This window comes from Podarcis erhardii, assembly GCF_964252035.2.
Source record: "Podarcis erhardii genome assembly, chromosome: 3".
NCBI classification, from domain to species: Eukaryota; Metazoa; Chordata; class Lepidosauria; order Squamata; family Lacertidae; genus Podarcis; species Podarcis erhardii.
Window position 1 is genome coordinate 62,518,523 of NC_138507.1, and position 23,780 is coordinate 62,542,302.

At 40.1% G+C, this 23,780-nt stretch overlaps 1 protein-coding gene across 9 annotated transcripts in view; it reads right to left on the reverse strand.

Annotated features, from left to right (window-relative positions):
- NHSL1 (NHS like 1) overlaps nucleotides 1-23,780 on the reverse strand; it is a 148,160-nt gene that overhangs the window by 29,642 nt on the left and 94,738 nt on the right. For 7 of the 9 annotated variants that reach the window (XM_081855235.1, XM_081855236.1, XM_081855238.1 and 4 more), the window contains 2 exons: nucleotides 18,623-18,775; nucleotides 2,342-2,469 (listed from right to left, as the gene is read on the reverse strand). In XM_081855235.1, the coding sequence (XP_081711361.1) occupies nucleotides 2,342-2,469; nucleotides 18,623-18,775 (281 nt within the window). Of the gene's footprint in view, nucleotides 1-2,341; nucleotides 2,470-18,622; nucleotides 18,776-22,523; nucleotides 22,751-23,780 lie in introns of those variants that run through there. The other 2 variants (XM_081855240.1, XM_081855242.1) reach the window with 2 other exon arrangements.

Here is a 23,780-nt window from a genome sequence, read left to right on the forward strand (position 1 = left end):
ACACAGTAAACATAGCAACAAGATAAACATAATTTCAGAAAGCAGAGAGAAGTTGCTATCTGAAGACATCAAGTTTCCATGCAAGGAAAACATGCTTAAGTGATGAAGAGAGAGAGAGAAAATATCATACTAGTTTGTCGTGTTTTAATCAAAGGGTTTTTTAAATAATAATAATAAAACAAAAACCAGCCAATTCAGTGGACTCACAATAGGGAAATATGCTTCAGTACAGGATGTCAGAAATGCTGCCTTGAATTAGGGCCATTTATCACATTAAAAAGATGTCTCCACCCCAAACTGTCCCCACAGAAGTATCTGTGGGCAGTATGAACCAAATTACAGGAATATGCATGAAGTCAATCATATTAACCATCTGATCTGATTTCCAGAAAATTTCTATGGTCCCATGTAGATGTATTTCATACCATCTGCATCCTGATCCGGACTTGCAAAGGGAATGCACATTAGACTTTTACATCAAATGCTCATTTTCCCCTTCCTTTGAAGTTCTGGGGCAACAAGAACCATGAAAGACCCCCTTCTGGGACCATCTCAGGAAGGAGCCACAGAGAAGGAAGGAACCTCCCCTCTCCCACCCTTGAGGCTAACACTTCTCCTAAATATATTACTGCTGTTTTTTGAACAAATATTCTCAGATACCAAGTTACTTCTCTGCAAAACCTCCCTCAGCTTCAGGCTTCCCACCTTCTCCACAATATTAGTTCTAGAGGGACCATAACAACAGCCTCACCCAACAGTACATCTCACTGTGTCTTTCACTGAGGACTGATATCCACCAGTACATACCATATCAAAATAAAGAAAAGTGGAATATCACTCTAAGATAATTTTTATGGGAAGGTAGTTTTCAAGGAAAATACCATTTTGCTTATAATATTAGGTAGTATTTCACTATAAATTAGCCCTCAGCAATTCTATAATCTCCTCATAATGCCACTCATTGAGTCAGTTTTAATATTTTACTGATTGTGCAAATAACACATATATAATAATTTCTCCTACACAGGAACAAAATTGCAGGACTATTAAGGAATACTGACTTGCTGAGGACATTGCGCTCTATTTTCTGTTATTAATATTTAAAAAATCATAGTCCAAAAACTAGCTAAGATTTTTTTTTTTTGATTTAAACCAACGCAGCTCTAAATATATTTACTTGAAAGTAAATAATACCATCTCAAGATCTTCATGCATGAATCCCACCCTCTCCAGGTGGGAAATTGAAGTGCACACACTCATGGTTGAAGACCAACAGGGAAGGAGTGGAGTGAGGAGGCTATTGAAAAATGCATCACATCTGTGTTTGTTTATTTTTTAAGTATCATTATGCAGCCTTTAACTTCAAGATTAAATGTGCTAGAAGGGTGCAAACAACAACAACTTCCCATCCAAACAGTGCTGTCTTCACTGTTCACGGATTTCAGTATCTTTGCAATAACCCTTTAAGGTAGGTAAGTATTATTATATATTGTACACACATGTATGAGAACAGGGCCAGTGGTTGAGTGGTTGAGCACATACATATGCTATGAGTTCATAGCTGATCCTGAGAAAGGAAAGAAGATGGTGGATAAGGAGTTGATAGCTATGAAACACAGTGCACATAACAGATTTCTGCACAAGGGGCAAGTATTACTCAAGTGGATACTATACAGAAATCACAATGAAGAAACAAATGCACAATTAGAACAGAGGGAAGGATTCAGCTAATGAGTTCTGTCAGGGGAAGCTCACACAAGGATTTCCGCCTGCACACTCTGGTTTTCCTCCCTCTCAGGTCCCTGAAATTGGTGCAGGAGCAGGAGAACCCCCAGAATAACGCATGGGGCAAGGAGAGAGAGTGGGGAACGGTCCATCTGGCAAGCTGCAATGCTTGCACCGACAAAACATCTGCATAGTGCTATGTTTATTTCCTTCCAGAGAACCTAATTGCACTAAGTCCACTTTGAACACATCAAGCTTGCTTGAAACAAAATGCCTGAAATAAAATGTAAGGTGAACTCTGAACACTTTAAAAAACAAAAAACAAAGCTACTGCTCACAAAGAGATAATGGCTTTATTTTCTATTTGCTCATGAAAGCAGCAAATACTAATATAACCGGTTTCAAAATCTGTACTTCTGCCTGCCAGAGATGTTTGCATTGCAATTTTCTTCTTTGAGTTGAACCACACTATAGGTGGTGTTTTTAAAAACAGCATAGCTTTAAAGGCCCTTATTTTCTAAATATTTTGCAGAGTTCTATTGTGTTTTATGTTGATTTAATTTTTGATTATATGTGCATTATACTACATTATTTCCTAGGGTGCTTGGTACCTCACCTTTTGTTCAATTTCTTCATAGTCATCGTGGTGACTTCCGCAGATTGCACTGGAAGAAGATGAGAAAGTTGGGCCCTGAGAATAGTATTGAGAACTTCGATAGCCATCCCTTCGCAGCTTGTCACATTCTGTACATCATGGAGAGAGAAAAATGAAAAATAAACATTACTGTTTTGGTTGCTAGATACCAAGGTAGGCAGCTTGCAGGCAACATGTGGTACCCAAACTCAATTCATGCAACCCCTAAAATCTCCTATGGCTGCACTAATCCTGGCCTTTTAAAGTATTTTCTCCTTTCAAAGGAGCAATATTATATTCAAATTTTAAAACTTTCTTTCTGATTGTATGGTTTGGGGAAAGAAGTTCCATTCCCAACTTCCACTGTCTCGAAACAAACTCACTGGATGCAAACTCATGCCAGAAGCCTAAGTCAGAAAGGAATTAGAATCATAGAATCATAGAGTTGGAAGAGACCACAAGGGCCATCGAGTCCAACCCCCTGCCAAGCAGGAAACACCATCAGAGCACATATGGTTGTCAAGCCTCTGCTTAAAGACCTCCAAAGAAGGAGACTCCACCACACTCCTTGGCAGCAAATTCCACTGTCGAACAGCTCTTACTGTCAGGAAGTTCTTCCTAATGCTTAGGTGGAATCTTCTTTCTTGTAGTTTGGATCCATTGCTCCGTGTCCACTTCTCTGGAGCAGCAGAAAACAACCTTTCTCCCTCCTCTATGTGACATCCTTTTATATATTTTAACATGGCTATCATATCACCCCTTAACCTCCTCTTCTCCAGGCTAAACATGCCCAGCTCCCTTAGCCGTTCCTCATAAGGCATCGTTTCCAGGCCTTTGACCATTTGGGTTGCCCTCCTCTGGACACGTTCCAGTTTGTCAGTGTCCTTCTTGAACTATGGTGCCCAGAGCTGGACACAGTACTCCAGGTGAGGTCTGACCAGAGCAGAATACAGTGGCACTATTACTTCCCTTGATCTAGATGCTATACTCCTATTGATGCAGCCCAGAATTGCATTGGCTTTTTTAGCTGCCGCGTCACACTGTTGGCTCATGTCAAGTTTGTGGTCAACCAAGACTCCTAGATCCTTTTCACAAGTACTGCTCTCAAGCCAGGTGTCACCCATCTTGTATTTGTGCCTCTCATTTTTTCTGCCCAAGTGCAATACTTTACATTTCTCCCTGTTAAAATTCATCTTGTTTGTTTTGGCCCAGTTCTCTAATCTGTCAAGGTCGTTTTGAAGTGTGCAAATTTGATCAGGATGCCCTTGAGTCCATCATCCAAGTCGTTGATAAAGATGTTGAATTAGACCGGGCCCAAGACAGAACCCTGTGGCACCCCACTAGTCACTCTTCTCCAGGATGAAGAGGAACCATTGATGAGCACCCTTTGGGTTCGGTCAGTCAGCCAGTTACAAATCCACTGAGTGGTAGCATAGTCAAGACTGCATTTTACCAGCTTCTTTACATGAATATCATGGGGCACCTTGTCAAATGCCTTGCTGAAATCAAGGTAGGCTACATCCACTGCATTCTCTTCATCTACCAGGGTTGTAATTCTGTCAAAAAATTAGTTTTGCTTGCTTTCCAGAACAGTAGTTGTATTCATCTGTTCCCTGCATCTGTATGCTTATTTGAGATTAACCCATTCAAACCCAGTGAGCTTCCTTCTGAGTAAATCTGCATAGGAGTGGGAATTCTAATTTGAGTTAGCCGTGATGAAAACTAAAGCAGGGTATTCTATATCCTGCTTTCCATTTTCAATCCATCCATTTTCAGAATGGGTCATAGCTCAAGTTCCCAAATTCATAGGTCCTAAAAATCAATTCATGGTATGTATCTCCAGGTAGAGCTGGGAATATCCCTAATCTGAAACCTTGGTGAACCATTGCCATTCAGAAAACACTGAGCTACATGGTCTGACTCCATGAAAGGCAGTTCCTTATGTTCCTATCTTCAGCTCTGTCTCCACCTAGGTATGTGGCCCCTGGCAGACTGCCCCTCCCTGGTGGAAAATGGGCCTCAACAAACCAACATATGCAGACTAAAGCACAGGGGTGAAATTGTGCCAGTGTCAAATTTATTCATTTGTATACAACTTCATCCACCCACCAATGTTTGGGACACATTCAGCAAAAAAGTGACAATGTTCCCAAGAGAACTGGCACAAAGTAGTGTGAGACCAAAACACACAACCAGCTACTCCAGCCTTATATTCTTTGCCAAAAAGAAAAAGAAAAAGAAAAAATGTGACCATACTTCTGCTTCAAGAAGAGAAAAGGACTTTTGGCCAAGTAAATCCCATCAATCAACTAACTGCTGGGATAGCTTACGTTGGTAGAACAGGAAACTGTGTATCTCAAGGTTGTGGGTTTGAGCCTCATGTTGGGCAAAGGATTTCTACAGTGCAGGATGTTGGAATAGATGACTTCATGGGCCCTTCCAACTCTACAGATCTATGATTCTATGGTTATGTTTTGCTATTTTAATAAATCCTGTCTTTTTTCCAGTCCTGAGGATGAATGAATGTATTTTATTTCCCTGACAACATCTTCAAATCTAACTCTGGCTTCAGAGTTTCCACCAGGCACACACTTTCAAACCCACCTTTGCAGCTGAATGAACAACAAACGTGTTACATATAAAAATGCATGCTGACATTTTTGAATATTAAATTCTGCTCCAAATTCCACATTTGTTTAGGCTGACTGGAACCCTACATTTTTATATTGCTGCCCGCCCCTTCCAGTTCAAAGACATTTCTGGGTTTTACCATAAAAAACAGCATATTTTAATGGACATATTTAATACATAAATTATGCATATAATACATATTAAAGGTCATAGTCTGCTGCTCTGCTTCAATCTTGATTCTTTGGCAGAGGTAGATACCCCAGAGTCTTGAACCATTTTGGAACCCAGGAGACTAAGTCTTAAAGTGTGACCTCTCCATTGTTGCCCATGCATCTCTCTACTCCAAAATGTAATTATCTATAGTTTCTAGACTATAAAGTAGTCCTAGATTCAAAACCATCAAACGTTAATATATTGCATGTCATCAGTAGACACATTTATATCACTTTGTGAAAAATAGACTTAAGGAAACACAGTACGAACCCAAACTCTGTTTTTCTTTGAACAATTTAGAAGGTAAAACGATATTTACTTTACACAGGGTAACAGGAAATGTGCTATACTAAAGGGCACGTGTGCATTTACTTATTTCAAAACAGAAGTTGTCAAAATTGATGGAGAGAAATGGACAAACTGTGGTCTAGATTGACAGATGGCTGTCTATTGAACCATTTGGGTGGAAGATTGCTAGAAACACAAGATATAGGGAGAGAAGAACACTAGCGATAGGGTAGTCTGGTAGACCCCCATAAAATGCTTTGAATCTGAGTAGGGATGTTGCTCACTACACAATCACCATCTGCTAAGCAGCTTTGGCAAAGACTACTAAGCTAACCTCCTTCCATGGGGTGAAGAAAACTAACATTTCCCCCCAATGGAGAACAAAACACTTATCAAAATAACAATCCTCGGCCTTCTTCAGAATAAATAGGAATTGCTGAGAAACTGATTAAACTGAAATAATATTTCCATGAAACTTCCAAACAACATGCCCTGAATTTAAAATTAGATAAAAATCCTTATCATTACTGTAGCTGTTTCCCAATCCCTGTCTTCTTCCTTAATTGATATTCAATGAAATACAGCTAAAGAGCAACAGACGCTGGAACATAAGGGAAAAATGAAATCTTCAAGATGTGGATGAACATGCTACGCTGCCTAGTCCAACTGTTACTTTTACCTTTCCAGAAAATCTGTCATGAGCACAGAGTGGAAAATATATTAAGCATCAATTTTCAAGAAATTAAATTTTATCTGTAAAATACAGATTATATCATGATGCTACCATGATTCATACATACACATATTCTGAATAGTTTAAGCAAGGTTTTTATATATTAAAAAAAAAAAACTTCCATAACAGGTGCACTTCTTTTATATATATAAAAAAAACCAAACCCTTGTGAATCAAATATTTTTTTTCTTGTTTTAATTCATAATATTTAATCTGAATTACACATCCAGCAGTATGAGCCAGTTCTTCCATTCACACTTGCAGAAAGGTATCAACTAATTGGAACAAGTACAAAGAAGAATAAAGACGATCAGGGGCATGTAAAGTAATCCTATGAGGAAATAACTCACAATATACTCTTGATCTTACTGTCCTCCCTTAATTGCTGTGTTGTTTTAACAAAATTGTTACTTTGTGCATTTTAGTAATGGATGCTGATATTTTAATGTTTAATTGATTTTTATACATCAGAACCTGCTTAGAAACCTATTTTGGCATTAAGTAATTAATGGAATGCACATTGTGATACTTCCTCTACAAAAGCACACAACTACCATATAAGAATATCAATATTATATTTCAAAATAAATTTTCTGTAAGAAGTGGCTGAATAGAAGTATATCCTGGAAACAGATATATCCTTTGGCTTTCCAGAAAGTTTTGCTCTTACAAGAACCTGAAATCTAGCAAACTCAGACCCAATATTTCTGTAATTAAATTTATTCAGCAACTCTATTACCTAGTTCCATAGCTTTCCCCAAAAGCAAGAAATCGCTGGTGAACAAAGCAAATTAAAATATGCTATACGTCTATTTCTACAAACAGAAAGCTCTTTTTTTGTTGAGATCAGGAATTGAATTCCATGTAACAGAGAGAGTTTTTAATTGCAGTGCTCTGAATAGAGTATAATGCCAAACTTCATGATTAAATTCAGAAGTGCAAGATTATGGCAGATAACCAGGTTTTTGTTTTCTCATCTCCGGAAATCATGTTACATGGTTACTTATCTCTTAAAATGATACAGAAAACTTGAGATGTTCTTGCAAAAAAGTCAGCAGGTTTCTAGACTTCAAAGTAATCTTTTGTTAAATAAAGACAGAATATAGAAAGTGATACAGAATATCCTAGCAGAAAGAATCTTTTACAAGATTACGATTATTATTACAAAGGATGCCAGAGGCTGTATGGCCATCTAACAAAAGTAAAAAGGTAGCTATGAAAAGTCATACTTTCTTAAGGTATGATTTCTGCTTGTCTAAATTCAGGCTGAGAAAATTCACTAGCCCATACAAAACACTTGATATATTACATTTATTATCTGTATACTAGTTAAGTATAAAGATAAAGGTAAAGGGACCCCTGACCATTAGGTCCAGTTGTGGCCAACTCTGGAGTTGCTGCGCTCATCTCGCTTTACTGGCTGAGGGAGCCGGGTCCTGTGGCCAGTATGACTAAGCCGCTTCTGGTGAACCAGAGCAGCGCATAGAAACGCCGTTTACCTTCCCACTGGAGCGGTACCTATTTATCTACTTGCACTTTGCTGTGCTTTTGAATTGCTAGGTGGGCAGGAGCTGGGACCGAACAGCGGGAGCTCACCCCGTTTTGTGCCTTGTGAGTTGTAGCAATCATGTATGTGGGAAAATTAGAAGAGACACATGATCCGGCTCTGTGAATGTGACTGCACAGATCAGACCATGTTACATCACTGCTGGTTGTGGGTGTCTGCGAAGCAGGTATGTGGTGCTACACCTATGCAACATTGGGTTTGGCACACCTTAGCTACACTGGTTCAAGGGCTCCTACACACACACACACACACACACACACACACACACACACTTAAACTCCTGAAGTCTTTGTGTTATGCAGCAGATCACAGGATTCCTTTTCAAACAAGCCTCTCTATTGCAGAGCTTAGAAGTTGTTGCCTTTAAAAATCTGCATGTTGGCATCATTAAAAGCAAAGCAAAACAAAGACAAAGCAGGGCAAAAACAAAACAGACAGGACCTTTCTGTAGCATAAAGATCATGGAGATATTATTTAGGTTTCCAAGAGTAACTCAAAGAATAACATTTTGACAAGCCTAACACAGTATTCAACTAAGTGCTGTTCAGAGTACAGTGGTGCCCCACAAGACGAACGCCTCGCAAGACAGAAAACCCGCTAGACGAAAGGGTTTTCCGTTTTGGAGGCGCTTCGCAAAACGAATTTCCCTATGGGCTTGCTTCGCAAGACGAAATGTCTTGCGAGTTCCTGCGGGTTTTTTCCCCTCCCCCCCTTTCCTAAGCCGCTAAACCGCTTATCAGCTGATTCGCTGATAAGCCGCTTATCAGCTGATCCGCTAAAAGCCGCTAAACAGCTAATAGCGCTAATCCGCTAAGCTGTCAATGGGCTTGCTTCGCAAGACGAAAAAACCGCTATACGAAGAGCCTCACGGAACGGATTAATTTCGTCTTGCGAGGCACCACTGTAGACCTATCAAACTTAAAACATCACTATGCTAGGGCCATTAATTTCAGTGGGGTTACTCTGAGTAAAATTTAGTTGAATACAGTGGTACCTCTAGTTGCGGACACAATCTGTTCTGGGGTGCCGTTTGCACCCCGAAAAGTCCACAACTAGAGCAGCGCTTCTGTGCAAGCGCAGAGCGCGATAGAGCGCTTCTGCACATGCATGAAGCGCACAGAGCACTTCTTGCCATGTTTGCAAGCCAAAAAGACGCAACATGAACCTAACTCAACACGAGGTATGACTGTACTATCTCTAGTGTGTTGCTCACCCTCCCCTACCCCGAAGGAGGAGGCTGCTTATTAAAGAACTGGGTAGTTTTTGGAAAGGCAGGCCAAGACAGGGTGGGGGGATGGAAGATAATCAAAATGGGAAGGAATTACAATTTTCCCTTGCAGCCCTAGGGATCACTGCCAGTTTTCTGTCAGTTCGATATCTGAAGCTACTTATTCCTTCCTATGTTGTTTGTCAAATTCTAAGAGGTGTTGGGAAAGGTCTTATATGTGACTTTCTGGTTTAACATACCAACACTCAATATATATGAAGTAGTAGTATGAATTACAAACCTTTATAAAGTGCTTCCTTATATGGTTCTCCTATTAAAAATCCAGGGCTACACTATGGCATAATTCACATGTAACACTAAACCATAATTTAGCATTACATGCATGGGCAGAAATGAGAGAGGCTTTGTAGGGGTGGGGACAGGATGTGCGAAGGAGAGGCGCTGCGCAGAGAGGGAGAACTGCGCAGCGCCCCTTCAGCAATGCGCCTGTCCTGGCTTCTGCCTTAGCCTGCTGCCCTGAAGAGGCTTGGCGCGGCTATCCCAGAAGCCAGATCCCTCTTGCTGTTCTGGCTTCTGGGATTCAGAATAATTTTTTCTTGTTTTCCTCCTCCCAAAACTAGGTGCACCCTATGGTCTGGTGCGTCTTATGGAGCGAAAAATATGGTATACGTCTCTCACACACGTATATACAGACAATCACATTGAACACGAATCACTAGGTGCCCAACCCTACTCAGAAGTCTTGGCATCCAGTTACTTTCTAGTATTTACAGCTGAAAAGATACACCTTCAAGTTAGTGCCATGCTGATAAGTTTTAATAGTCAAAAAGGACATGCAATTGCCAAAGGCTGTGACCTGCCTTGCTTTTTTCCATGGTTAGCAGAGATAGACCATTTGGATACTGTACAGGAGTCAGATAAATACTGTGTATGGCTTAACTTTGAGGGCGGAAACTTATATACAGTTTTTACTTAACAGAGAATTAACATCCTTGATTACAGTCCTCTTTGTGGTGCAGCAAAAAAAAAACAAAAAAACAACCGCTAGGACATTTGTAAAGCTAAGCAGGGTCTGGTATGATTTCAATTAGATGGGAAGGGGGTGCATGTTGCATTGCAGGGAGTTGGACTAGATGATCCTTGGGGTCCCCTCTACAATTCTATGATCCTATACAGTGCTTTAAAAATACATAGAATTATTCAATACTTCTGGAACCACCCCATGGGGATGTTCCTACAGTATCTGCTTTTAGTATTAATTGACAGAATTACTAATGGAATCAGACCAATGTTTCAGCTGATCCTGTATTCCATTTCTGACATTTGGGCAGATTCAGTTCCTTCAAGAATTTTATATGTGTAAAGGCTGCATAAATGTCCATGGTCTGAATATTTCATTTCTACATTGTACTTCTTATAAAATGAAGCAGTTTACTATTTTATTTCTCTGAAAACCACAAATCACATTTTTTTCCCCTTTATCTCAATAAAGAAACAATTTCACTACAATTCCAGACTGGTGTAAGTCCAGAACTAAAAAGCCAGCTGGCACTTAGTAATTTCTTCTGGCACACTGATAAGCAAAGCAGATGGATCTGTATGGAACTGATTCCAAGCAGCCGGATGGGGGGGCAGCATCCAGACTAGAAAAAAAGAAAAAGGTAGAACAGCATATAGGAGCTGTCATTGTTCTGGCAGATGTCCGGAAGTAGGTAAAGAATGAAAACCTACTGGCAAGCATTTGTATGCCTGAAATGATCAGCTTCGCTAAATTCAGGTTGACTTCTTGGCCTAACTGTTCATGAGACTCAGGAGAAAGAAATTAGAAGCTGAGGCGGCTATCTTTCATACACCAGTCATTCTAGCACAGGATCTCAGTGGAATTTCAAAGCTTGTTTTGCTCACCAGGGACATTGCTAACAAGAGCCAGGGGCCCAAGTCTACATGAAATAAATTTGCAAATGCTAAATTCGGACCATCTTTCAGGTAAAGGTAAAGGTACCCCTGACCGTTAGGTCTAGTTGCGGACGACTCTGGGGTTGCGGCGTTCATCTCGCTTTACTGGCTGAGGGAGCCGGCACACAGCTTCTGGGTCATGCGGCCAGCATGACTAAGTCACTTCTGGCAAACCAGAGCAGCGCACGGAAACGCCGTTTACCTTCCTGCCAGAGCGGTACCTATTTATCTACTTGAACTTTGCTGTGCTTTTGAACTGCTAGGTGGGTAGGAGCTAGGACCGAACAACGGGAGCTCGCCCCATCACAGGGATTCAAACCACCGACCTTCTGATCGGCAAGCCCTAGGCTCAGTGGTTTGGACCACAGCGCCACCCGTGTCTTTCAGGTAGAAAGAAGCAAATACTGGCTCTTGCTCAACCTTCAAATACCACCTGGGGACACAATGGAACAGCTCAGAAAACTCACTTCACACCTTATTTCATGTTCCAAGATGCCCACCAAAAGATGGTGGTCTCACATATTGCCTGAAGGAGAGAAAAAGTGCACATATGCAGTTGTATGACTGATGTGACACCGTTTACCTTGACAACCTGCCTCTTTTGACTTTAAACCTAGCTAGAGCCAGAAGCTGAGGGTATGGTGGTGGTGAGGAAAGAACAAGTAAATTGTAGCAGAACATAAATGCACATGCCGGTAGTCTTCAGGACCTTCATAACCTCTCATCTGTCAAAGTCTACACCTATCAGTACTCTGCTAAAATATATTTAAATTCTTCTATGTTTTATCATTTGAACTGATATGACCTGCCAGCAGCTTGTGTTCTATACCTAATGGGACTGTTGTTGCATAGAATCTGCCTAGCTACAAGCATCTCGACCGTATTGTATCCTACTGATCCATATGACGGGTTGGAAATTAATTATGACATTTGAAAGTGACATTTAGAATCTATCAACAATGCATACTATGGAAGAATAGACCAGCTGGCAACACAACTAGATTCTGCAGCTATCTGTATCATAACAGGACTTTAAAACACAATTCTCACTTAGATCCTGATGAAGGTTCTATTTTTGTATCACAGTCTAAATAAGGCAAGCATCAGCCATTGAGCCACACAAGAAGGCATCTGACTTGGAACAAGACCCATTTCTGCAGATAAAAACCCCTTATATCATCTGCAAAAAGGAGTTATCACAAGGACTGTTCCATGTCAAGCTTAGTTTTAAAAAGATGCTAGAGAGAAACACCACGGCAGCTTTTCGACTGTTGCTGAAATACAGCCAGCATGGACTATAAAGCAGGTTCATGAACTTTATCAATAATACAGTTCAGTGTAGTTTTGGAAATGGAGACCCTTTTACTTTTTTTTACTGAGTCAGGAATTCCAACAGATGTACTGCCAGAGCAGATTAACTGAAATATGTTTGGTTTAACGGAATTTAGCTGATTTTGTCAATTCTCTCTCTCTCTCTCTCTCTCTCTCTCTCTCTCTCTCTCTGTGTGTGTGTGTGTGTGTGTGTATGTGTACCTAAGAGGTTTACATAAAACAATAAAAATGCAACAACATTTAATAAAATTTACTGGGGAAAAACCCTTTTAAAAAAATGAAACAAAACAGAGGAGCATACAAACAAAACCATTAGAGTCAAGAGTTCAGGAAAGCTTGAGTAGGCAAGTAGGTTTTTAAGAGATGCTTATTCTTCTTCCATCATTACATTCCCAAAGGAAACAGGAAATTAGTTGTCCACAGAACAGTTTACATGCAAATGGCATAACTCAACTATATATATCAGTTCTGCAAACTAACTGACTTTGATGTACATGTGAGAACCAAGCATGCAGCCAGGACTCTGCCACATGGCTAAGAAGAAATTCACCTTTTAGTTATCAGAGTTCCTGCTGTTTCCAAAATAGCTCTTTGTACCACTATCACAATCTTTCAGATGTAACATCTCTTCATCTCTGTTCAAACATAGAGGGGGGCCCCTCACAGGCTTATCACAGAGTGCTGTCCATCTGAGACTAAAACTGTCAAGCATTATTCAATAGATTCCAATGAAAGCTACTGCTTACACACTGGCCACCTTTTTGGCCCAAATGTATTCAACTGAAGAGAAAGTGGCAGCCAATGGCAGATTCCTTTTTCAAATCACATCACACCAGAAGACGCTCCTCTAGAATTATCTGCAACAGAATTGTTAGGTTGGTCCTGCTCAGAACAATTTAAGAAGGATATTGATAAGCCCAAACATGATGATCAAGGGTCTAGAACCCAAACCTTATGAGGAAAGGCTGAGAGAGTTGGATATGTTTAGCCTGGAAAAGAGGAGACTGAGAGGAGATATGATGGCCTTCTTCAAATATCTAAAGGGCTGTCACATGGAAGATGGGGCAAGTTTGTCTTCTCCTGTTCTGGAGGGTAGGACTTGAACCAACAGATTCAAGTTACAAGAAAGAAAATTCTGACTAAATATCAGAAAGAGCTTTCTGACGGTAAGAGCTGGCAGCAGAACAGAATCCCTCGGAAGGTGGTGGACTCTCCTTTACTGGATATTTTTAAGTAGGGGTTGGGTGGTCCTCTGTCATGGATGCTTTAGCTGAGATTCTTGTATAGCAGGATGCAAGCATAGCAGCATATATGACCCTCGGGATCCCTTCCAACTCTACAGTTCTGTGATTCTATGAAATGACTTGGACAGAAAGCCATAAATAGTTTTGTGGGTATTTTCTTTTCAAAAATCTATTTCGGTTAACAGCAAAAGGGTCAGGCACAGGCCTTTCTTTTCTGTCTTTCAGCTTGCAAAATGTAGAGATAAGCAGGCATGACTGAAGCAATCGCGATTTATCATCCACAAGTTTACTAAGATTACATCCCCGTAGAAATCCAAATTAGCCCAAGACAAATGGAGATAATCACATTGAGCGCTCCCCAGTGACAGCCTGTTAACAAATATCATTTGTAATGCCTGTTTCAGCTTCATGCCACTGGAAAGCCTGTTGGGTTCCCTGAGTCATGCTGATAGCATCTTTTCAACCACTTTCCTTGAATTTTCTCCTTTAGAGAATGGTGAGAGAATAAGATAAAAGATGTGCTTAAATATGGTAATGTATTATACTTTCAACTTGGATTTCTAAGGTGTTCCTTCTCTTCTCTAATCTTTGGATTTTTTTTTTATTTTAAGCATTCAATCAGCTTGTCTACGACGCTGAACAAGGGATGAAAATCACACAGCAGCTGTGTTGTTGAAACAAAACAAATGCGTGCACATTTAAACCAACACATTCTAAATATTCTTTGCAGGAAAAGGAAGAGTAGACAGGAGCTAGAAATGCACTGCATACAAGACTAAACAAAACCGTGCCATTTCTCCTGACAGAAGTAAGAGGTAGCAGCTGCTACAACTAGCAGCTTATCCCATTCTACCAGTAGGGTCCAACATCTTACTGAGGTTTTCCTCAAAGATCATTTCAGACCACAGATGCTCTTTTCATGTATAACTAGTTTGTGCAATACTGCTCTGCTTACTTGAGACTCCTAGCCATTCTCTCCAAGCATGTACTTTTGTTAGCAACTATTATCATGTGAATACAGAGCACAGACATTTCCACTTAGGAAATTTTTCCATACTATTATTATGCAGAAGCGGGTGACTGTGAACAAGCAGGGGTTACAGCAAAGCAAACTGGAAACACTATGAACTGGGAGGTTATCTCCTGTACACGACAGTTTACAGCTAGTCCTAGATGGAGTGGCACTCCATTTTAAAGAACAGTCCCGCTCTCTTGAATGCCATTTTCTCAGCTTTGTCTGGTACATTAACGGCAGTCTTTTCTGAAGAAACCTCCATGTGGCTCTATGTGAGGCTGCCTTTGAAGATGACTTTGAAACTTCATCTGGTTCAAAATGCACCTGTCAGAGTCCTGACAAGGGCATGTCATTTGGACCATGTAACACCATTATTATACCAGTTGCACCAATTGACAGTGCCCTCTTGAGCCCAATTCAAAATGGTAATTTTATAAACTAAACAGTTTTTGAAGGCCACCTGTATCCATATTATCTGGTTCACAAGTTAATTTTAGCAACCAAGGCCAACTTAGGGCAGTGAGTTTGACAGGAATGACACAGGAGACCTTTCTATGGTGGTCCCATGGCTCTAGAACCCATTAACAAAAGGTTAAAAAGGTGAAAAATGAGCATAATATTTTAGCTGCGGTTCATTCATTTTCAGCTTTGGATTCTTGTTATAAAAAAAAGTGTGCCTAGACATTCCGTTATTGTGCCCATAACTTCGGTTCAAGGTGCCATTTAGCTCCTAGCTTTCAAATCTCAGTTTCTAATACTGTGCAGGTCACAACTATTGAATCTAGTTAATTTTTTTTCTTACATACTTCACAGCCAGCAGAATGCTTTTGGACTAAATGCACAACTATAGTTCAATAGATTCCATTTCTCAGCATGGAACCAGCAACTATTATGTATAAATATATTCTTTAAGATTTTCATTGCATAGGACTCCTCGCAATTCTTCAGAAGAGCATTTGAAAGACAGACATTTTCCAAAGCCACATGCGTATGAACTGTGAATGGCTTCAAATAGTTAAAAACCATAAAGAATACATGGGTATAGCTACCAGCACTAGCAAACAGTCTTGATTTTATTTTCTCCCTTGGAAACAAGGCAGCCTAGCTTAACCATGCTGCCTCTTGCCTATCTTTTATTTCATTATTCTGAATTGATATAAATTTCACATCTCAGCATCAACATAAATCCAGGGCTAAAACTGTTACTTATATTAAATGGTTCCCTTTTGCTTAACAGGCCATTAATTGAACATATGATTAATACATAAAACAAGTAATCTTCTCAGCAGAAATTAACCACCAGCGAGGGATGACCCATATTTCTCATCAACATATTGATCCAATGAATCATAGGAAAAACAAAGCCTGAGCAATAACATGTTATTCTCTGTATAAGATTAGGGAAGCATGTAGGAAGGTCTGCTGATTTATCTTTTAATTTGTTTATTTTACATGTTAACCAGATGTCTTCTGGGATTTAATTCAAACACTTAAAGCATTGCTTCCTAAGCTATGTCTGGAACCAGGACAGTATAGAAACACATCTCCAACCTTAGTCTACAAAACCAATGTGCCAATAAGCTGGGATAACTAATGAATCACCACAGATACTGGGGCCCTGCAGCAACAAAAGCAATGGTATACTGTATATGAATGCACTGATGATGGAGAATCAATATTTACTGAAAACAAAAGAGCCTGCAAATTTTACATATATAGGTCTGAAACCGACCTCTGGTGCATTTTTATTAAATGGGGAATTGCAGCAAGGTTAAAATTAAAACCTTATGCAAGCAGGAACAAGCATAAAAGCTAGCTATTATCTTGTACAGTGGTACCTCGGGTTAAGTACTTAATTCGTTCCGGAGGTCCGTACTTAACCTGAAACTGTTCTTAACCTGAAGCACCACTTTAGCTAATGGGGCCTCCTGCTGCTGCCACACCGCCGGAACACGATTTCTGTTCTCATCCTGAAGCAAAGTTCTTAACCTGAAGCACTTTTTCTGGGTTAGCTGAGTCTGTAACCTGAAGCGTATGTAACCTGAAGCGTATGTCACCTGAAGCGTATATAACCCGAGGTACCACTGTATTTTACATTGTTTCTATGGTTACTGATTAGCCATCTTGCCTCAAAGGGAAGCTGTCATTGGCAACCTCTCCCCCTCTATGTGGCCCAATTGAACATACCTCCATATCACCCAAAAACGTATGATTTAAAATAAAAAAAACCAAATCAGGTTAAATGCAATCATACTTTTAACATGTTTTTTGTTCCTGAGGAAGTGGGATGCAAGCTGAATTAGTTCACTCTAGATTAAAGTCCAGGGACTGTGAAACCCAACACTCATGACTTGCTTTGGTGCAGCTAGATATAACTGGAGCAAAATTCTATGGAGAATGAACTGTGAGTTCATAATTCTTTTCATCATTAATTTATTTCCATATCCTTGCTGCTCTGTGGCCTCAGTGATATGTTCTCAATAGTACTCCCAACCAATTTACATCTCCTGAAGCTGTGGAACTCTTCAGGCTGTGTTGAAACTCTTATCCCCCAATTCTGACAGCCCATTTTCTAAATCATATCAGGACAAAGAGATTTATATTACAGATAATATAGATCTCTGCCAAAACAATCTGCCAGGGAGTGGCTCAACTTCAGTTCTTGAAGCAGACTGAACATATCTCTTGCTATTAAACATGCCCTTTATAGCCTGTACCTCTACACCTTCCTACAGTGTTTTCTGAGAACAAATGAGAACAAAAATGTACAAATAGTAACAAGAGAGAATTAAATTAAATGTTTGTGTATGTTTTTGTTCACAGGCTACAATCCACTGACTCTTATGCTACCTAGATACACACCTAGACAGGTATATATTTTTCCACACCAAGCCTCATTTCCCACAACTCTAATTCTGTTAACATGTTATTCTATCTTCTTAGCTACCGATTTTCAAACTTAGAAAAATAATAGCTAATTGTGAGTGGTAAAAAGTAAACTTTCTGTAGAGTAAATAAAGTTTGAACAAAATGGAGGCTACAATCCATTGTATACTTATCCAGAGTCAGCCCCACTGAATATAGTGGGATTTGCTTCCAAGTAAACATGCATAGGATTGCATTGTAAAATTCCCTAGATTACAGTTGTAAATGCCTGGATTTTTCCTGCTGAATTCTCAGTTTTGAATCACAGTAGCTTTCATAAGAGCTCAACAATCTTTTGTTTCCTTTTCCTCACACAATATTTTTGCATATCAAGTTGCCAAGTATGTACTCTGTACCTTTAAAATATAGGAACTGGTTCTTTTATATATGTATCAAATGCATTATTACAATTAAAAACAAATATAGGACCTGGTTCCTAAGCTAATGCAATTGTTACTAATAAAAAGTTAAATATAGTTACAAACATATATATTGTTACACTGATGCTTTATTATGGTGTGGCTATCTTCTCTGCCAATTTTTATGAGTTATTGGATTAACCTAGCTTGTTATTTTTACTAATATATTTCAGACACTTTTGAGAAGAAAGGACAGAAGCAGTATGCACTCTGACAAATATATATTTACTGACCTAATATATTTGTTCAGCACTTTACACCTGAACTCTAAAATGAGAATATTCCAATGTCAAATGTTTAAACTGTTTTGTCTGATTCCACATGGTCCATATATCAGATAGTGTCCTGAAACTTGTAATCCGCAGGATGGGTTCAATCTCATTTCTAGTATGGCTCTTCAGACTTTCTTTTCCAGCCTCCTCTTCAGCTACAGTTGGAACTTGTGATCATATTATTGTGTCTGGCTGAAACCAACTAGAGCTGCACGTTGCATAAATAAGTTTTATGGAGACCACTTTACAGCAGGAAGAGTATAATCATCTGAAACAGTGGTGTGATATTTTCTTCCCTCTTTGACTTGTTTAGTTCCTTGATAAAAGTACAAGAGGTCACAGGGATGCGAAAGCAGGCAGACGCAAGCAGGCACATAGTTTTACTGCTAAAGAAAAAAAATCTGTAATGATATGGTGTGTTATTATTGTCAACTTCCTACCTCTTAGTACCGACTTCAGGTTCAGCTTGGCTTGGCGGTGCAGATCCTCTACACAGGGTGGCCTTGAGGTGGGTAGAAACACATTCTCTTGTTGATGCCAGGGTGCAGTGTAATGGACTGTCCATCTGCTCTCTTCATCTAGATTGGAGACAGCTGTAAATAAGAGAGAGTCAAATAAGAAAGGAATGCTGCTATTAACCTGAAGTTATGCTCTACAACAGGAGTGGGGGAGAATTTTGCTCTGTTGGATCAGATATCAGCCCCCTCCCCATGGCCTATGTTTAGCAAATGCGTAGGATAACACACCTGTCAATCATCTGATGTCATAATGATGAGAGGTGATTGACAGGCGGGCTCTCCTACCCCGCTTGTCAAAGGTTGTCTGTTGTTGCGGCGGGGGGGGGGGGGGGAGAAGAATAAGTGACTTCAAAGCACCACACAAGTATTGCAAATAACCCTGCTCATCAACAGGCTTTGATTCCTCGTTCAGCTATGGGCAGAAACTTTAGTGCTTTATTTTTCTGCAGAAAATTTTACATTACGTAAGTTCATTAGTAACAACGAATGGGTGTCAACTGCAGATTCATTATTAGGCAGTTTACAAGTTTTTAGCTTCGTTTCTCACATACAAGAAAAATAAACATGAAAATTAAGATCACTCTCTGAAGCATCAGGAAAAATCATGGTGCAACTTACTCTAATTTGCACGTCAAAGTTTTCCAGAAATAATTCCATTTCTAATTTTCTCTGAAAGCTTGTATCACTGGATAAAAGGCACTGGACCATACTGAAAGCTCTACAAAATACAAAGATCTCAGCATGACACATAGTAGGACTCCCAGTGCTGAATGCATAGGAGGGAGGATCACATGGAAGACAGTGGTCCTTCTGATATCCTGGTCCCAATCCATTTAGGGATGTGTAGATGAGAACCAGAACTCTGAACTGTACTCAGAGACAAACTAGAAGCCAGTGCAGAAGGAAAGAGAAGTGGAATGAAATGATCTGTAAAGTAATAAATCAGTATTATCATTGCTTTTTGCACCAACTGAGGTTTCTGAATACAGTGGTACCTCGGGTTACAGACGTTTCAGGTTACAGACTCCGCTAACCCAGAAATAGTACCTCAGGTTAAGAACTTTGCTTCAGGATGAGAACAGAAATCGTGCTTTGATGGCGCGGCGGCAGCGAGAGGCTCCATTGGCCAAAGTGGTGCCTCAGGTTAAGAACAGTTTCAGGTTAAGAATGGACCTCTGGAACGAATTAAGTTTTTAACCCGAGGTACCACTGTAATTTCCAAAGCCCATTTAGACTTTGTTAACAGTAATCCAATTTGGATAGCAACAGCATAGTGATGACACCTCAGTTCAGGGCAGCCCAACTTTTCATACCAAGTAGGTCACAAGAGTACTTCAGCAGGGAACCCATACACTGCCTTGTATCATGGGGGTGGGGGAGGCCAAAATTTGATGCCCAGTTCCACTCATTGCACTGCCTTCCCAAAGCAAGTTAAAAGGTGCCAGGCTCTGGGAAAGAGGTACGTGGCTCTCCTGCCCACCAGTGGAGAAGCAGCAGTGGCAGCTTCTGGCGCAATCTTGCCCACACCTCACAATATCTTGCATGCATTGTCACATGACCCAAGGAAGGGATGCTTTGGTGGAAGCAGGGTAGGGTTACACTTTCCCGTTTCACCTCAGGTGGCAAAATGGGAAACATCACCCCAGATAATTACTATAGGTTTTGTTTCTTATCTGTATAATGGGTTCTTACTTGTGGCCTGCTTATAAAAAAATGGTGTATAGTGGGTAACTGTATGATAAAGGTATGAGGAAAGACTTAGAAGAGAAAGGAAAAGGATGCTGCTAATACTGTAATTTAAGGAGAAAATTAATTAACTGGGGCATTTTGAGTACCACACTGAGAAAAGTGCAGTGTGGTACTCAAAATGCCCCAGTTAATTAATTTAAATAGGTCTCCCACTTAGTTGGAATACCACCCGCAATTTCTAAATCTAAATGCAGTAAGTAACCTGGGTTGCATTCCTAATGTTGCATTATTGTATTTATATAGCAAACTGCAAAAACAGAACAGTGGTATTTTTGCTGCCTTCAGATGACATTTTGGTTTCTTGTAGAAGTTGTTCCTTTCTACCCTCATATTGTCCCATACCACCTAACAGAAATATCTGGAAATACTTGTGCCAAATTAAAGCACACATATGCTTACATCACCATGGTCAATTTTTAGTAGCATTTTGCCTTTTTCTGTGGTGGCCATAAAGGAAAGTGATGTGTGTCAAGGAGGGGAGATCTGTATTATCCCCTAGGTAGTATTTGGCCTTCAGCCCACATGATGTTCTCTTTGCTCTTAGCTCTCCCAAGCACAAACCTTACATCTGTGCATCCACGCCCCCACCCCAAGCACTTGTTAAGTTTATGTGAACTTACCCAAGACCATAGTCACTGCCTCACTGCCCTGCCTGATTTTCTTTGCCTCTTAGTTGCTCATTACTGAGACCATATCCCTTTATTGCCCTGAATTAAGAGATTTTTCAACTTTATTATTTGCCTTGTTAAAACAGCACTACCTCTGCAAAGTCCAAACTGCTCAAAAAAAACCCAGCAATGCCCTCAACATTTAGATATCAGGTAAGGAGGACTTAACCACATGTAGGATGACTCCAGATGAGAGGAACTCGCGAGACTGAGTCAATGTCTCCTGCTATTGCACACAATGGTCACAGAACATGCTCCTACACAATAAGAGTTCTGTATGCTAAAGAAGTATACGGGTAAATACAAAAACGTTTTATAATGAAAAAAAATCATTGCCTTTTGCCACAGTGAGCCAACTGTATGTACTAGTTCTTATGTATTATTTATGCCTGCTATATACATGCTATATCTAAGTACAAATCCCTCCTTTATGAAGAGCATGAACATGACATTGTTGCCCTTGGAACTCATCAAGCACATCCTCAGCAGGATGCGCTTGAGGAACTCTTGTGGGCACCTACATTCATTACACTGAAAATGATCAGGAACATTTCATGCGGCAAGGTAGATAATGCTGACATGATACAGGACTGTCTTTGCTGTCCTTCCTAATCAGAGGTCAAAGTCTAAAGATAATGAACAGAAAATGCAATCGTTCTCAGCCTTCCAGAAAAAATTAAAGCTGTATTAAACTACTGCCAGGGATAAAATAATTTACAGTTTAGGTGACAGATGCTACATGCAGAATTATCTTGAGCCCCCCCTCCCCCGCACACCAAATAAGTACCTAGGACTCTAGGCTCTTAACCCCAAATTTTGTTTTGAGCAAGAGGAAGAGTATCGTTGTTAACAGAAAATATGCATGCAGACTGGTAGCAACTTAAAGAAAGATCAGCTTGCTGTTCAAAACTGTTCCAATAATCATTCTGGGTGTTTGTAGAAAAAATGTTTTGTTGCAAGTTTGCGCCAGTGCAATAAAGCAAAGGATCCAGACAGAGGTTTCTGCCTGTAGCTGGCTCTGAATGTCCACAACAGTTGGTGGAGCCAAGGGCTCAACAAGATTTTAGCTGGATAAACATTACAGCACACAAATCTACTACCTGCATCAAGTTACCTAAACAAAAGCTTTAAGCTCTGCAATGATTTTATTGCATGAAAGGGGCCCCTACTTTTCTCAGGAAGACCAAAGAAAATTAGCAGACTTGGGATTCAAAAGTTTACAACAACAAAAAGTGCAGGTGCTCAGCAGTTTCCTTTAAAGAAACTGCTTCTACGCCCTCCAAAGTATGGCAAAGTAAAAATGCTATGCAATTCAATAAATGAAAGCACATAACTTAAAATTTGTGCAACATAATTTAGCTTTTCTGCAAAATATCTAAACAGATTTAAAAGCCACATTTACTTACTCTTTTTCTTGAAAATTTTGATTAACGATTTGAGCTTTGTATTGATAAACACCACCATTTCAGAAAAGCCTGCTGTGTTCCTGCAGTTTGGATCCCATAGAAAGCAAGGGTACAATGCAAGAAACTAATTTCCAGAGCTTCCCCAACAGTCCTTGCAACCCTTACTAACTTTTTGCCTCCTGCTTCCACTCCTCCCCCCTTTTGTTTCTTCTTTAAGAGCAAGCTCAGAGTTGCAGGGAACGTCCTAGCGATTAGAAACCATTAACAGTCCTTGAACCTGAAAGCTTCCTTCTGAAACATAATGCGGGTGTCTGCAACAGCCAGTTACAACATAGAGAGCGCGTGGGGGGGGGGGGGGGAGAGCCAATCTTTGTTCATGTTTGCATGGAAGCAAGATGGAGATTTCTGCTTCAGCATTCATTCATTCATGCGTGCATGTCTCCCTCTCTGTCCCCTCCCCCTAGCAAATAATCAACAGTTTCCCCCTCCCTTTCCTACCACGCCAGGTTGTACTCCACAAAGAAAGATGAGTAATTTTAAGTGATTTCCCTTGCCACTATTCTCAAAGGATCTTCAAAATCCTCCACAGGACACAATATGAAGTGGATGCTTTCATGGCCATGCTTTGTATAGCCCTCTCCGATGAATATACAGAATTTAACTTGCCTGGGACAGTGAGACTTTCAACTATTGCTTTCCAAACCTGCCCCCCTCTTTCCCAACATTTATGCTTAGCAAGCTCTTAAGGATTGCATTTTAATTGTTCCCAACATGCAGGGAGGGAGTTTTCCTTCACATCACCTTGCTTTCGAGTCATACATCTCCCCCCCCCCTTTTCCCACCATTAACTACAAATTTGGTGGCAAAGAAGAAGGGTAACACACACCATCTTTCTTTCTTTCTTTCTTTCTTTCTTTCTTTCTTTCTTATGCTTTGTTGAAGCTAACTTAAAGGAAGCTACAAAAAAGTACTTTAATTACTAAGCCTATATGGCTTAACACATTACCTAGACATGCAAAGAGCCTTTGTAATGAAAACATCTATCTCCTTCCATTAGAAATGATTTACAATATTTGGAGAGAAAAATGCTAACTACAGCATCAATGTGCACAGCAGGGCATGCCTACAACAGAATGCTGAGGCTCAAGAAGTCAGTCTGCCCTTTCAAAGGAAGGCTAAGCAATGTCCTGGCTTGACATTGAAAGGAATTCTCACTTCTCCAAAGAAACCCCAACAGCAGGGGCCTGCCTGCCCAGT